Genomic DNA, 17,871 nt, shown 5'->3' on the forward strand with positions numbered 1-17,871 from the left:
CATGGCCCAGTGACTAATAGAGCCCCAAACTCCTAGTATTATAACTTGCAAAGTAAGAGTTTTAAGCCATGCCATCTTATTTTCTTCATTCATTTTTTTCATTTATCTGTGAAAGTGTTCATTTATTAGTGCCACCTACGTGCATGTGAAGTGCTGTGCTGGGTGTAGCGCATACAGTGACCAGACAACACAGATGTTGCCTACAGCCAGTTTCCTGCGAATTTAAGGAATTCTATGACTAACTCTTGTCCAGAATTGTGACTTACTTTGTTTTGTCTCTGTTAAGGTCTTCAGGTCAGGTTACTCTTGGAGATGCTTGTTCTGCAAGTACTAGCCGCACAGTTGCTATTCCTTCGGGGGAAAACCAGATCAATCAAATTTCGCTAAACCCAACTGGGACTTTCCTCTATGCAGCCTCTGGAAATGCTGTCAGAATGTGGGATCTTAAAAGGTAGAATTTTAAAGAAAATGTACTTCCTGTAAATGGCAAATGCAATTTTCACACATTAATATTAGTGCTGGTGCAATCTAATTAATATAACCCCAGAAGTTAATATAAAACCCTAGATTTTTCTGTTTGATTCAGCACCCCTAAATGTCTTGTCTATCCTCATTAGCCCACTCAAAATTTTCCTTTCTTTTAATCTCCATTGCTGGGGAAAAAACTATATGAGAGAAAATAGACTTTATTAATACTTGTCTATAAGTTGTATTGTTTACTAGGAAGACTGTAAAGACTGGGTTGTATTGTTTACAGCTCATGCTAGTTGCATCAGTACCTTTGAAAGAATTATTTTTTGGTAATATCACTTATGCATCTTATATTTCAAAATTTTCAGTTTATAAACCTTATAAGTTTGATCATAAGTCTTCACAGGATTTTTATGAATATAAAATTATATATGTATATATGATGAAGTATTAAGAAGATGAAGTGAGTAAAAAGAGAATATCATGCATTACATCTTTGATTTGATTTTTATTTGCCATGAAGTAGGAGTTTTCATCCTTCATTTGAGTGTTTATTTTAGATTCTTTTCTAGTTCTTAAAATATTGGCAGCAAGGGAATATTTATTTATTAGTTAACAAATATTTACTCAGCATCAACTGTGGCAGGCATTATACCAACACTATGGTAGGTACTGGAGATATAGATTATGCAAGACAAATTTGATGTCCACCTTCTTAGAACTCATCTTGTAATGGAGAGTAAAGGCCACTAAATAGGCAATTACAAGATTCTGAGTAAAGTTGGTAATTCAGGTAATAATCCCATGTAGAAGGGTTTTGTCAGTGATAAATCAAAGGGAAATTTATTTTAGAAATTTTGAGGGTAACTTTATTACTTGTAACTTTGGCCACCTGATGCGAAGAGCTGACTCATTTGAAAAGACCCTGATGCTGGGAAAGATTGAGGGCAGGAGGAGAAGGGGACAAAAGAGGATGAGATGGTTGGATGGCATCACTGACTCAATGGACATGGGTTTGGGTGGACTCTGGGAGTTAGTGATGGACAGGGAGGCCTGGTGTGCTGCGGTTCATGGGGGTCACAGAGGCGGACACGACTGAGCGACTGAACTGAACTGAACATTTTAATGGTTGGCTGAAAAAGTATAATAAGCATAATTTATAGATAAATAAATGAGAACAGAAAGAAGAAACACAGTCACAAGTACCGTTTTAGAAATAAAAAGTAGAAAATTGAAAACGGTTCTTGTTTAAGAAAATTTGGAATGTGATGAGAACCGGGTTTACTCTTTTAAGATATTAAACTTGACTTGTATTCAGAGTACCATGGAGGAAGATACTCAACATCATGACATGAGGCAGAAAAGATACCAGCTTCTAAAAATTTTTACACTTTCTTATCTGCTGAAAAGTTAGATCCTTTGAAACTTGCTTGATTTCAGCAACATAATTAAATACAGATTCATCTTAATAAATTAACTATAAAAAAGAGTTACAAGAAGTAGTAATATTCTAGAAGCCAAATATATCTCTGCATTCCAGCAGCTTGATTTGAGGTAGGATTATGAAACAAAGGTTCATTGCCACCTCCTGACAATGGACATCACACATTTTTCTACCAGTCATATATATTCCTGGCCATTTTTATATCTTTGTAATAACTGATGAAATGGGCTATATTTTCTGATGTACACATATGTGCATATGTGTATGTGTATAATGCATGTGTACATATATGTGTATATATGAAAATATATGTGTGTGTAATAAAATAATCTTACTTTCTCCAAATTTTTATTTTCTAATTATATCAGTGACATAGTTGTTTTAGTCAAATTTAAAATTGACCCTAAGAAATCAATCATATGTCTATAATATGTTGAGACATTTAACAGATTAAGGTTTATCTGGACTTAGGTTGGAGTTAAAATTAGCCCTAGGCAAGTTTTTGGACTTTTGATGCTTTTTTTGCTATCTGAATGACATCAGTCACTTTGGAATAACTTATTTAGGATTCCTAAACTTCCATCAGAGAATGAATTAATTTGGCTATTTTTTGACTCTTAATTTGAGGAGAGTTGCATAGAGGTGGAGTTAAATCAAAAAAGAACAGTTTTAGCAAAGACTGTTATTTTTGTTGAGACTTGGCCTCAGCATACTAAGAAATATTTCAAACAAAATTGTTTTTCTTTCTTTTTAAAGGTTTCAGTCCACAGGAAAGCTAACAGGGCATCTGGGCCCTGTTATGTGCCTTACTGTAGATCAGATTTCTAATGGACAAGATCTCATCATCACTGGCTCCAAGGATCATTACATCAAAGTGTGTATAATAAGGCTATTGAATTATATTCTCCTATTAAATGATAAGTTTGAAGTATTCAGATGTACCTAGGCTGCTTTTCTCTTAATCAGTTCTTTTTTCTCATTTCTAGCCTTTACTTTTTCTTCCTGATCTTTTCCTCACTCAGTTCCTGATTTTGTTGTCTGATTTGAAAATATATTCTCACTTTTTCCTAGAGGATATGTTGGGAGGGATTTTAAAGACTTTTTTACCTCAGTCATCCAACTAATGCTTACATTTCATCATCACCATCTTTTATACTGAGCATGTTTGTTTCTTCATGTTTGTATACTACATGTTTGTATACATAAAGTATACTTCATGTTTGTTTTACACAAGTAGCAGATAAGATGAGGAGAGATGAAAAGTTTGATTCTGGAGATGTTAAATTTGAAATACTAATAGAGGACCTCTTCATGTAAGCCAATATGCCATTTGAAAGGCAAGTACAAAGTCCAAGATAAGTTATGACTAGACATATGTGTTTCAGAACCATTCATATAGAAGCAGATGTTTAAGGAGTAGTTGATATGGCCAAAGGAGAGAGGTTGATATGACTCAGCCTTGGGGAATCCTGTAAGGACCAACAGGAACAAAAAGAAAATATAGTAATAAAGAGAGACAGAGTGTAAGTAAGCTTTTTTTAGAAACTTTTGTTAGGAGATGAGAAGTGGGTTTGACTTGAAAATAGAATGGTTAATGCAAGAAGATTTTGTATTGGTAGACTTGAGCATGTTTATATGGTTAGAAAATGGGCTTAATGGAAGGGAAAGTGTGAAGAGTGAAGTAGTAGCAATTGGTGAATCAGATCAAAAAAAGAATCTGATCAGATCAAATATGTGAACCTTGAGAAAAAGTAAGTACACTTTAGTATCTTGGAAAGAAGGGAAGGGTAAGAGAATGTTTGAGAATAAAAGGAAACTTTTGTAACTGAGGGGGAGGGGTGGTCCAGAAAGTCTATTTTTGGTTATACTAGACTTTTTAGGAACTCACAAGTTCAGTAGTTAAGAGAAATGAAGGCAACTGAAGGGATTGAAATTGAGTAGCAGCTTTGGAGAATTTGTGATGACCACCAAGATTGCAGAGCTGCCTGATTGTGTTTAAATAACAATCATATCATTATATGTAACATTTTTATTATTCAACATATCATTTGTACACTTATACATGAAGAAATTGCTTATCTTTCTTAAGAGCTTACAAACATGTAAGCATGTAACGTGAAAATTAGGGCTCAGGTTCATTCTGAGTCACTCAAAGCAAGTTATTTTTGTTAATATTTTTGTTAGTAAAATATCATAACAAAACAAGGCACATTCGGTTAATATACATGTGTACGTGTTTCTATTAATGAATACCTAAGGTGCTTATTTGTATGTTAAATAGGATGACTACTTTCATTTTGCTTTTATTTAGATGTTTGATGTAACTGAAGGGGCCCTTGGAACTGTGAGTCCCACCCACAATTTTGAGCCCCCTCATTATGATGGCATTGAAGCATTAACCATACATGGGGATAACCTATTTAGTGGGTCCAGAGATAATGGAATCAAGAAATGGGATTTAGCTCAAAAAGATCTTCTACAGGTAATTCAAAACCTTTTTCATGGGATGGAGTGGGTACTTCAAAGTCATCAGTATTCTAATAAGAACACGAAGAGACTCTATGTAGATTTTCATCCTTTAAGGATGGTATCAATCAGGGCTTTCTCTTAAAGAGTGTCTCATTATTACCTACCAGAGTTAGTAATTATGAAAAGGGCAACATTAGACATTTAATGATATCTCATAGATAAGAGAAGAATAGACTCTGATAAGAACTGGAAGCTCTGGGATTGCCCTGTGCATGTGTTTACTAAATACAGGCTTGGAGTGAAGAAGTCAGTTTCTCATTTTGCTTTGTTTTTATGTACACATATTCCAAGGGCTTCCCTGGTGGCTCAGATGGTAAAAAATCTGCCTGCAATGCAGGAGACCCAACTTTGATCCCTGGGTTGTGAAGATCCCTTGGAGAAGGGAATGGCAACCCACACCAGTATTCTTGCCTGGAGAATTCCACGGATGGAGGAGCCTGGTGGGCTACTGTCCACGGGGTTGCAAAGAGTCGGACATGACTGAGCAACTAATACTTTCAATACTTCCACACATATTCCACAGAGTACCAAGTTTTGCTAGGTACAATTTAGATTTTGAAGAATCTAAATGATTCTTCATCTCATTTTCATACATCCAAGAATGGTGGTTCTCTCACTTCCTATAGAATGATAGCTGGGTTGAAGTGTTTTGTCAGTATAATCAAATATCAGTAGTTTTTCCTAACTCCCAGAGGAATTGTTCTCAATTTCAGGCTTTTTCTTGCAAATGTATGAGTGTGTATGTATGTATTGCAATTGCTCACACTTTTCTGCTTACAATCAGACGAAAAAAAAAAAAAGAACAAGTAGCATGAATGTTAATAGAAAAAACTGGCAACAGGCACATATATTGCACTCAAAAGCTTTTCTTTTATAGATATACATTCTAGGATGTCTTTTATATTATATGTATGAATATACATATGCATAAAATGTGGTCATATAGTCTGAGCTTATAATTATTGTTTGTTGTTGTTTAGTCGCTAAATTGTGTCTGACTCTTTTGCGACCCCGTGGACTGTAGCCTGCCAGGCTCCTCTGTTCATGGGATTTCCCAGGCAAGAATACTGGAGTGGGTTGCCATTTCCTTCTCCAAAGGATCTCCCTAACCCAGGAATCAAACCTGAGTCTCCTGGATTGGAATGTGGATTCTTTACCATTGAGCCACCAAGGAAGCCCATAAGTATTGTTTACTCATTGTGAAACATGTAGGTTTAGCTCCAGCCTTCTTCAAAAAGCTATAGGCCTCTTGTGTTCTCTTCCAAAATTTAAGGCAGTGATTTTAGGAGACAGTCCTTATAGTCTACATACCAGGTTGTAGTTTTCAAACTTGTTGTGTGAGATACATTTTCTAGAAAGGTGAGATATTTACTCCTTTGAAGAGGAAGTGATATTTGAAAAATTCAGTATACTTTCCATGTGTTTTAGATTCTATAGATTTTTTTTAACATTGTAGGCCTTCAGTACTGATAACACTGATGATAACTAGTGAATTAAATTGAGGAGCAAATTACAGATCTATCTGTTTAAATCACTAAGAGTGACTTCATAGGAAATAATTTTTATGGTTTCCAGACCAATTCAGTGTTCCAAGATTTGAATTTGTCAATAAAAACTTTGGTAACGTATTTTGGTGTGAAAATGTCAGTTTGAAAGGCTTCCCTTAAGCTGCTAATTTTTCTTTTTTCTCTCAGCAAGTTCCAAATGCACATAAGGATTGGGTCTGTGCCCTGGAAGTGGTGCCAGGCCACCCAGTTTTGCTCAGTGGCTGCAGAGGGGGCATTCTGAAACTCTGGAACATAGATACCTTTGTACCAGTTGGAGAGATGAGAGGTCATGAGAGTCCTATCAATGCCATCTGTGCTAATTCCACCCACATTTTTACTGCAGCTGAGTAAGTTTTTCCTATTGGTTACTTGTGTTCAGATTCAATAAATACTATAGGTTGTAAATATTTGGAAATTATAACATACGAAATCTTTCTTTTATCACAGCTATTCCAATATCTATTCACGATGTTTTATTTATATTTTCTGAGATGCACTGTGGTCACCGAGTTTGGGCCCCCCAGGTTATATGGTAATAGTGTTACTGCTATATCAGCTCTCTGCTTCGACTAGGAAGTCTGCTACCAGATCTTCCTGTAGCAGTTTTAATTTTTAAAAAACCTTTCAGAAGTGATTCATTTCTAAATTGTCTTTCCAGATAAGGCAACAAACATGCCTCATTCTTCACATTTAGACCAAATCATAAAAAACAAAACAAAACAAAACAAAACTCTTTTATGCCTCTTCCACCTCCTTTAAAATCTAAGTATGTAGTAATAATATATACTCCCTCCCTCTTAGAATGGCTGAATTGATTACTTTATTTGCTCATTTGCTTATTCATTATGAATCTCCTGTGTGCCAGGCACTGTTCCAGAATCTTAGGAATAGAGAATTGAAAAAAACAGATATAAATCCTAATTTCATTGTAAGGAGAAGAAAAGAAAATGAATAAGTAAAATATGTTACATGGTAAGAGATACTATGGAGAAAAAGCAAGCAGGGAAGGGAGATGAGAGCATCACTGGGGAACAGGGGTTCCAATGGAGTGGACAAGGAAGATCTTATTGAGAAGGTGACATATAGGAAGGTGCTTGAAGAAGGTGTAGAGATGTGACTATAAAAATGACATCATATGTATTATGTCATAATACATTATGTATAAGTACTTTTGGAAAGGAAATCATGTACTATAATGTGAGGTGTTCATCTCATTCAAATAAAATGCAATTTTTCATGAAAATCTCCTTATGTCATTTGTGTACCAATTATGTTACTTTATTTATTGAGCCATTTCTTGATTCATCTGTCCTAAATACACAATTATCCTGATTTTATTTTGAAACTTCTGCTAAATTTCTGTGGTGTCTCTTTTTATTTGTGCTGTTTCCACTGAATCCCTTGTCTCATTTAAATTTGCTTTCTCTCATCTCTAAAATACATCAGAGCAGATTTCTTTTGTGTTTTTCTAAGATGTTTACCTTAAATGCTTCATTGATGCTATTTCTGAGATACATTACTTTCTTAAGTTTCATCACTTTTATTTAGTCCCTTAAAAGCTTGTTTGTCCTTGACAATTCATGGGAAATAATACCCCTCATGGCTGTGGGACACTATAAAATTGTTTTGACTCACTGAGGTCTGATCACTGAGGTATGATGTAATATTTTTCTTCCATGATACAGTTTTATTTTTGAGAAACTAAGAATGTCCTCACTCTACCCATGGTGCATCAGATGCAGATGTATTTACCATGTAACATAAAATCAGGAAAATAACCAATGAAATCAGAAGGCCTATTTTCAAATTAGTTCTATTTATTCATTACCTAACAAACCTTTATATAGGGCTTAGTATCTACCAGACATTGTTCTAAGTGTTTTCAGGCATTAACTCACTTAGTCTTCATAAGAACTCTAGAAAATCAGTATTACTGTAATCCCTATTTTATAGGTGGGAAAACTGAGGTACTTTATAATTCACCGTCCTTGTATAAGTGATTCTGTCATATATGATTTCTGGATCTATTGCATTGATTGATTTTTCTTATGATTATAGGTCTTATTTTTTCTGATTTTATGTCATGTAATATTTTATTGAATCTTGAGCATTGTAGTGTTGTGTTTTGAGTATCTGGATTTTGTTTTATTCCTTTAAAGACAGTTAGGTTTTATTTAAAGTTATGTAAGTTACTTGTGGTTCAGCTCATCTTTTTGAGACTTCAACTCTGGGGTTTTTACTGAATGTCTTGAATGTTTGATGCTATCCTCTGCTTTACTGGTCAAAACTTGACTCTCACAGCTGTGTTTTGGTCTGGCCGTATAGTCTAACTTGACTCATGTGCAGCTTAGCCTTCAGTCAAAGACATTAGGGGACCCCTTTGTATGTAGATTGATGGAATGTTTTTCCCTGTAACTCCATAGTCCTTTTTGCATAGCTCTCCCCTCTTCTCTATTTGGTTTTACAAATTACAGCTATTTCACACTTCCCAGATTTTTATTTCTTCTCAACTCTAATTCTGAGGTCTTCTGTTTATTTCCCCTCTTCCTTGATTAGTGCGGCAAGTACTTCCAGACCGAAATCCAGGGCTGTCACGGAGCTCACCTTCTCTTGTTTCCCTTTTCGCAGAAATTATAGGCCTAAAGTACCCATCCCCCAGTTTCTGAAAATAGTTGTTCCATGTATCTTGTCAAGTTTTCACTTTGTGTTAACTCACAGGAGCATTAACCTGGCGCAGGTTACTCTGTCATGACTAGTAGTGAAAGTTTGCTCATCTTAGATTTTGTATGTCCAAAACTGAACTCCCAGCCTTCCTAAGAAACCTGCTCATCCTATGCCCTTCTCCATGTCAGCTGATGGCTTCTCTTTTTTTTTCTGTTGCTCAATTCATTCCTCCCTTTCCTTCATACTCCATATCCAATTCATAAGCAAACTATGTTGGTATTCTACCTTTACATTGCATCTAGAATCTGACTACTTCTCACCCTGCTTTTTGTTACCTCATTGACCCTAGATATGCTCTTGGATTACTACAGTAGCCTCCTAAACAAGGTCCCTTGCCCATATGTAGCCTATTCTCAAACAGACACCAGAGTAATTTTTTAAAGTTTTTAAAAATTATGATCATCTTGTTCTTTCCCTGCTCAAAAACTTGTATTGGTCATCCATTTTATCTAAAGTAGAGGCTGTACTTGATCTAAACCCTTTGAGCATTTGTTATCTCTCGTCTTAACCTTCCAATACCCTCTAGCATGCTCCTTCTCTTTCAGCCCTGATAATATCTTTGCTGGTCTTGAACATATCAGGCTTACTCCACCCTAAGACACTTGCCCAAAGTGCCTTCAGAGATCCTGATCTTCTAAATCTTTCTCTCTCAGTAAGAATAACCCTGTGATTTTATTTAAAATTGTAATCTCTCTTATCACCTACCACTCCTGATCCTGATCCCCTTTGCCATACTCCTTAATTTTTCTGTCACATTTATTACTTTCCAATAAAGTTTATAATTTTTATCATGTTTTATTGTCTGTCTCCTTATGCTTGAATATATGATCTACAAAGGCATAGGATTCTGCTATTTATTTATTTTTAATTGATCCCAAGCCCACAGAATAATACCTGGGACACTGCAAGTTCCCAATAAACATTTGTTGAGTGGATGGTTGAATGAATAAATGGAATGGATAAATGGGTGGACAAATGAACATAACCCCTTGCTGTTTTCAATTATCTGTGCTGTGTGGGCTGGTGAAAGATTATTATTTTCCCCCAGTTTTATTGAGATATAATTGACATAATAACACAGTTTAAGGTATAACAGTATAATGACTTGATTTACACATATAATGAAATGATTACTGTGGTAAGCTTAGTTAATATCATCATTTCATGTAAATTTAAAAAATAGAAAAAATGTGATTTTTTTTCCCCACATGTGGTAAGAATTAGGGGTGAGGAAATTATTGATTACAAACTAGAAAGCCTGGATTCTAGGCTCAACTCTGTCTTCTTCAGTGTTACAATGACAAGTCACTAAACCTTCTACATCCTCAAAATATGCTACATAATCTTTTAAATGCTTTTAAACTATACAGTTTTGTGGCAACTCTTTCTTTTGGCTTTGGGTTTATTAAAAAATTGGAGAAAAGCAACACTGTCTTTCTAGAGCTAGGAGAAATATAACTGTCTAATGACTAGTACCCAGAACCCACATGTTAGGTGAATAAAAGTAAGTCTTCTCAGAAATGCATTGAATCGTCTATGTTCTATGATAAGTAGAGTGTTTGCCTAATTCCTAGTAGCTTATGCTCATTTCGCCTGAACGTGATTCTTCCTGAATATTGACAGATTCACCAACCCTCTGGAATCCCTGCCCTGGCCTCCTCACTGTGCTCTTACTCTGGGCTCTTCTGCCTGAGACCTCTGACCACATATACTGACTGGATCAATGTAGCCTCAATGTAGCCTCTGTGGGTTTCAGATCCTGACGCTGTCACTTACTTTGTGATCTTGGGCAGATTTTTATTTTTTTGGCTGCAATGTGCAGCATACATAGTGGAAGGGCGAAGTCTTAACTACTGGACCCCCAGGGAAGCTTGATCTCAGGCAAATTAGTTAACTTCTTTGGACCCCAATTTGCTCATCATAAATAGGGTATAATGGCATTATCTATATCTTATGGTAGGTAAAGAGAATAAAATGCATTAATGTGTATGAGGGGAACATAGTAACAATACCTGGCACATAGTAACCCTTTGATAATATAAACTATTTTTAACTTCATTATTATGGGTACCTATTTGACATACCTATGGGAAAATGTATTTTTATCTATATCTATTAAAGACCTTTTCTGTAAATGTTTCTTGATAAGTATTTCTAAGAATTATGTCTTTCCAGCTGTTTTCACATGTTCATTTTTAATTTTTTATTTTGTAGTGATCGAACTGTGAGAATTTGGAAGACTCGAAATTTGCAAGATGGTCAAATCTCTGACACAGGAGATTTGGGGGAAGATGTTGCCAGTAATTAAACATGAATGAAGATAGTCAGAAACTGAATACTGTGATAATACTTTATCGTCTTTATGGAAAATGTTGTCCTGTATTTATTAGGCAAAAACTTGTGAATGGAGTTAACTGGAAAATATATATGAATCCAACTACTGAATATAAATGGTGTTCTAATGAAATTGTGTACTCTATGTGCTAAATTTTAATATCTACCAATGCATATATAACCTATAATGGATACACTGCTTGATTCACACTTTTATCGTGGCTGGATTTTTGTGCCTATCTATAAAAAACATCTTCAAATTATCTGAAATGCAAAATGTCTGCTTTTGTGACAGAAAATACACTTAGAATACAATGCCACCCACTGTTATCTCATTCATATAGTCTGTTTGGCCGATTTACATATTTGAAGCATATGGGGATGTTAGTCAAACATTGGTTTGTCTGGTATTTATGTCAGTCTACAGAGGGTTCCCAAATTTAAAAGCTCTTTTAATGTAATGAAAAAGATGTGAGAATATTATTGATGGTGATTTTTCATAAAATGGATTTGACTTTAATCTACTAACAAACAATGTTAAGCAGATTGTGTTAGATGTTGACATTTACTTGTATTGACCAAAGTTTTGCAGTGCTATTTTTGTGTGCTCAGGACTAAAACGCTGTTAAATTATTTTATTAGTGCTGTGCATACATTCTGTGATGGGAAACATTTTTGGTGTCCTAACAGAAATATATTTCGATCTATTTTCCTATGGAGTTGTTTCTATTATCCACCTTTTCGTTTCATCTTTATTTAATAGTAGTATTTCTTTCCCTTTTAATCTAATTTTTATATGCTGCTAAATATATTTTAATTATACTGTGTTGGCAAACCTTGGTAGCTATGATGAGAACCTTATCATCTGCAGTGGGAAAAGCTATGTAAATAGGTAGACTGTAAAGAGAGAATGTCTTATGTTGTAACTATGAATTTTAAATGCTGTAGATTGGATTTTACAAAAGGATGTATAATTTATGCCTGCTCAGAATATTAATTTGTAAATTCTGCAAGTTTAATTTTTATGTGAGTGAGTGACATGACCCTTGAAAATATTGTCTTGTGATCTTTTCCCCCCAAAATATTTGCTTGTAAATGAAAGCTTTGCTAGGGCTTAAATAAACATGTTGCTATGAATAATTTTTATTCTTTTGTTCTTTTCCTAATAGCATGAAAATGGGCAGTGTTTATAAAAGTTTATTTTATCTGTGTGATTTAAGGAAAGGCATCTTTTTGCTATCCAGCATTACACATACATTCCTTTTTTGTTGTTGTTGTTCACTATTAAAGAATCCGCCTGAAGTGCAGGAGACCCAGGTTTGATCCTTGGGTCAAGAAGATCCCCTGGAGAAGGGAATGGTTACCAACTCCAGTATTCTTGCCTGGAGAATTCCATGGACAGTGGAGCCTCGTGGGCTACATACAGTCTATGCGGTCACAAAGTGTCAGACATGACTGAATGACTAACACACACAAGACATGAAATATTCTCGAAAAGCGTAAACCATAACCTAATCTGGAGGAACCAAGGAAACTTACTGTTTAAAGGAATTAAACTATATAGTTCAGGGATTTGAACATAGATGATTAAACAAATAAAAAATATTCCCATAATGATTAAGATAATAGCAACCTTGGTCACTTGGAGAGGAAATGCAAGGCAGATATTGCAGGAGGTGAGCTGGGAGTATAGAGGGGTATGGTGGTGGTTGTTCAGTTGTTAAATTATGTCCAACTTAATGGAGAGTTACCCACTACCAGTTAGTGCCTCTGTTACTTTTTAGTCATAGAAGTTGGCATTTTGGCTGAACATATGGCTGTGCAGACAGATTACATTTCCCCCTAACCTTGTCGTTCACCGTGGCAATATGCCAGCTTTCTGACCATGTGATTCAATGGGGTGTGATACATGAAACGTCTGGTCTTAGTTTTAAAAAAAGAAGTGCTTGACATTTACTTTAACTGTACCCTTTGCAATGACTAGGATGTGGAAATCGTGGTAATGTACTAACCTTGACCATACAGATGAAGATGACATCCTGGGTGAGGGGTAGCAGAGCAGTATGATAGAATAAATCTGAGTCCATGAATGACCTTGTGGCACAGAGCTTCTTTCTTGTCTTGGAGCATCCAACAGCCTTTATGCTAGGGGTCAGCAAATTTGTTTCATTTCAGGTTTTGTAGGCCATATATTTCTCCTTTCATACATTTGATTTTTTGTTTATTATTTGTTTCCTTACCAGCCATTTAAATATGTAAAATTCTTAGCTTGAGGACCATGCAAAAAGAGGTTGGGCACCAAATTTGGCTCATAGGCTATAATTTGCTAAACTGTTATATCAGAGAAAGATAACCTGTATCTTTTTTGAGTTACTGAATTTTAAGATCCTTTGTTAAAGTAGTCCAACCAATAAGGCATATAGCTACATAGATCTTAAAAAAAAAGATACGCTCTAGAAAAGGTTTTTTTGCAGAGGGAGTGTCTCAGGGCTACCAAACACAGTTGCACAGATTGTGCACTGCACAACTAAAGAGATACCATTCACTTTTAGACATGATCAATTTATACATTTGTTAAAAGTTTAGAGTAGATGACATTAAGTCACTTGTTCTTAAAAGTAAGATAATACAATGATAATTTCAGCATATGGAAGAAAAACTATGTTACGAAAGGCATCTTTTTCTAATTTGAACAAGGGGTGCCTATGGCCTAGTGCACTTTGATGTCCATTCCTTGTTATGTAAGGCCACTAAAAAATAATGATTTTCTTTCCTTAAAAATTATTAGTAGCTCAAGAAACTCTGGCTTCATGTAATTTTTCATTAAAAATTCAAAATTTTAAGTACCACAATATTTTCTTTCACATATCTTCTTAAAAAAATGTGATAAAAATAGCTGTTTGAATGGAAAGATTTGGGTGAGATGGCATATTAATAGTTTATCTATGACTAGTAACCAATTATTCTGTGAATAATTGAATTTTTTTATGAGAATTTTATCTAATACAAATTTTATGTTGTCTCTGGATCCCACGTGGCGGCATGGCAGCCACTGGGCAGGGCACTCTTGCTTCACTTGCTTTCTCTCGTCTCCACTAAGACGCTAAAAAGTCCGCAAATGTGCACTTGGACAGTGTGTAACTTTTGTACTTGCTTGCCTCCTCCATGCATACCTAAAGGCCAAAAGGAAAGTGAAAACTGAGTATAAACACATAAAAGATCCTAAGTCTGGATCTAGTAGTTACCACTCTTTTTTTATTATTGCTGTTTAATTGAGATATAATTGACATTTAGCACTGTATAAGTTTAAGATGTACAGCATAATGATTTGAGTTTTATATATCATGGAGTGGTTATGACAGTAAGTTTAATGAACATTATCCATAATCTTGTAGATACTAAATTAAACAGAACAAAATTTTTTTCCTTGTGATGAGAACTCAGGATTTGCTGTCTTAGCAATTTTCATACATAGCATATAACAGTTTTAACTATCTGTTGTACATTACATTCCTAGTCCTTATTTATCTTATAAGTGGAAGTTTATATATTTTGCACAAACTTTATCCAATTCCCCCTCTCCCTAACCCCACCTCTAATAATCACAAATCTGATCTTTCTTCTATTGTTTGTTTCATGGGGAATATAGTTGACCTACAACACTATGGGTGTGCGTGTGCTAAGTTGCGTCAGTCATGTCCAGCTCTTTGTGACCCCGTGGACTGTAGAGTCTATCAGGCCCCTCTGTCCATGGAATTCTCCAGGCAAGAATATTGGAGTGGGTTGCCATGCCCTCCTCCAGGATATCTTCCAGACCCAGGGATCAAACCTGAGTCTCCTAAATATCCTGCATTGACAAGTGGGTTTTTTTACCACTAGCACCAGCAGGGAAGCCCGTACAATACTGTGCTAGTTCCTATTACACAGTACAGTGATTTCATATTTCTATACACTTCAGAATGATCACCATGATATGTCTAGTTGCAATCTGTCATCATACTAAGATATTACATAATTATTGACTATATCCCCTTATTTGAAATTATTAATTTCAAATTAATTTGAAATGTTAATTATTAGTATTATGTGAAATTTATTTGAAATTGGAAGATTATACCCCTTATATCTCCATCACCTATTTCTTTCCTCCCTGATCCACCTGCCCTCTGGCAACTGCATTTTTGTTCTATTTATCTGCAACTGTTTCTGATTTGTTTTGCTTGTTCATTTGTTTTGTTTTCTTCGGTCTCCCATATAAGCAAAATCATACAGTACTTACTTTTCTCTGTTTGACTTATTTCTCTTAGCATAATACCTTCTAGGTCCACTGAAGTTCTTTCCAGTGGCAAGATTTCATTCTTTAATACGGCAAGCGTATATGGATACACACACACACACACCATGTCTTCTTTACTCATTCATTTATCAATGGGCACTATGGTTGCTTTCATATCTTGGTTACTGTATATAGTGCTGCAATGAACACCAGTGAGCATGTATATTTTCCAATTAATATTTTCATTATCTAGATACATACCCAGTGGAATTGTGGTATGATATGGAAGTCTTATTTTTAATTTTTTGAGCCCCTTCCATACTATTTTCCATCGTGGCTACGTCAATTTACATTAGGACCAAGCGTTCCCTTTTTGCCACATCCTTACCAACCAAAACTTTCTACTTATTATCTTTTTGATAATAGCCATTCTGACAGGTGTGAGATATCAGATTGCAGATTTTACTTTACATTTATTTGACGATTATTGATGCTGAGCATCTTTTCATGTGCCTGTTGGCCATCTGTATTTCTTCTTTGCAAAAATGTCTATTAGATCCTTTACCCATTTATTAATCAGGTTATTTGTTTTTGTGATATTGAATGGTATGAAATTTTTGTATTTTTTGGATATCAACTCTTTATCAGATATATTGTTTGTAAATATCTTCTCCCATTCAGTAAGAGGCCTTTTCATTTTGTTGATAGTTCCCTTTGGTATGAAAAACATTTTTTGTTTGATGTATTCCCATTGTTTTATTTTAGTTTTTGCTTCCCTTGTCTGAGGAAACATCCAAAATTTATGTCAAAAAGATATTTCCTGTTTTCTTCTAGAAGTTTTATAGTTTCAGGCCTTTAAGTCTCATTTCATTCTGAATTGATTTTCGTGCGTGGTGTGAGAGAGTAGTCCAGTTTAATTCCTTTGCATGTAGCAGTTCAGTTTTCCCAGCACCACTTATTGAAGAGATGTTTCCCCATTGCCAGCCAACCCCAACAGTGGTGCTAGTGGTAAAGAATCTGCCTGCCAGTGCAGGAGACATAAGAGATACTGGTTCCATCTCCGGGTCGGGAAGATCCCCTGGAGAAGGAAATGGCAACCCACTCCAGTATTCTTGCCTGGAGAATCCCATGGACTGAGGAGGTCAGAGGGCTTCAGTCCAGAGGGTCACAAAGAGTTGGACATTACTGAAGCAAATTAGCATGCATGCATTTCCCCATTTCTCATTCCTGTCCTCTTTGTCATGTATGAATTGCCTGCATTAGTGTGGGTTCATTTCTGAGTTCTCCATTCTCTTCCATTGATCTATCTGCCGGTTGTAGTTCAGTCGCTGAGTCACGTCTGACTCTTCGCCACACGGTAGATTGCAGCACCGTATTGGGTTTTGTTTTTCTTACTGTATCTTTGCAGTATTGTTTCAATTCAAGGAGTGTTATGCCTCCAGCTTTGTCCTTTGTCAAGATCGTTTTGGCTATTTGGGGGTCCTTTGTATTTTTATACAGTTTAGAATTACTTCTAGTCCTGTGAAAAAATGCTACCTGCATTTTGGTAGGGATTGCCTTGAATCTGTATCTTGCCTTGGGTAGTATGGTCGTTTTAACAATATTCTTCCAGCTGATGAACACAGTGTATCTTTTCATCTGTTTGTGTCATCTTCAATTTGTTTCATAGTTTTCCAAGTACAGGTCTTTTACCTCCTTAGAATTATTCCTAGGTATTTTATTTTCAATATGGTTATGAATGGGGTTGTTTTCTTAATTTCTTTCTGATAGTTTGTTGCTAGTGTATAGAAATGCAGCAGATTTTTGTATATTATTTTTGTACCCCGGACCTCTACCAAATTCATTGGCAAGTTCAAGCAGTTATTTGGTAGCATCTTTAAGATTTTCTATGTGAACTACTATGTCATCTAAAAACAGTGACTGTTTTAGCATCGAAACATGTATATTATCTAGGGTGAAACAGATCACCAGCCCAGGTTGGATGCATGAGACAAGTGCTCAGGCCTGGTGCACCGGGAAGACCCAGAGGGAGCGGGTAGAGAGGGAGGTGGGAGAGGGGATCGGGATGGGGAATACGTGTAAATCCATGGCTAATTCATGTCAATGTATGACAAAAACCACTACAATATTGTAAAGTAATTAGCCTCCAACTAATAAAAATAAATGGAAAAAAACAACAACAAAAAACATTCAATTCAGAAAAAAAATAAAAAATAAAAAAATTAAAACAGTGACTGTTTTACTTTTTCCTTTCTAATTTAAATTCCTTTATGTCTTTTCCTTGTCTGTTTTGGCTAGAACTCCCAATACTATGTTAAATAAAAGTGGCAAGAGTGAATGTGCTTGCCTTGTTCTTGATCTTAAAGGAAATACATTCAGCTTTTCACTGTTGAGTATGATATTCACTGTAGGCTTGTCTTAGCTTTATTATGTCGAGGTGTGTTCCCTCTATACCCATTTTATGGGGAATTCTTAATCATAGATGAGTTTTGTCAAAAGCTTTTACTGCATGTAGTAACATGAGCATATGGTTTTTATTCTTCGAT

General features: G+C 35.4%; 1 protein-coding gene across 14 annotated transcripts in view; it reads left to right on the top strand.

The window, feature by feature from the left end:
- KIF21A (kinesin family member 21A) overlaps positions 1 to 12,189 on the top strand; it is a 174,639-nt gene extending 162,450 nt beyond the window's left edge. For all 14 annotated transcript variants that reach the window (XM_043887087.1, XM_043887071.1, XM_043887088.1 and 11 more), the window contains 5 exons: positions 287 to 451; positions 2,672 to 2,789; positions 4,227 to 4,397; positions 6,139 to 6,338; positions 10,930 to 12,189. In XM_043887087.1, coding sequence (XP_043743022.1) covers positions 287 to 451; positions 2,672 to 2,789; positions 4,227 to 4,397; positions 6,139 to 6,338; positions 10,930 to 11,023 — 748 coding nt within the window. In that variant the 3' untranslated portion in view covers positions 11,024 to 12,189. The remainder of the gene's footprint in view (positions 1 to 286; positions 452 to 2,671; positions 2,790 to 4,226; positions 4,398 to 6,138; positions 6,339 to 10,929) is intronic.
- Positions 12,190 to 17,871: the final 5,682 nt, after the last annotated feature.

This window comes from Cervus elaphus, chromosome 3 (assembly GCF_910594005.1).
Source record: "Cervus elaphus chromosome 3, mCerEla1.1, whole genome shotgun sequence".
Classification (NCBI taxonomy): Eukaryota; Metazoa; Chordata; class Mammalia; order Artiodactyla; family Cervidae; genus Cervus; species Cervus elaphus.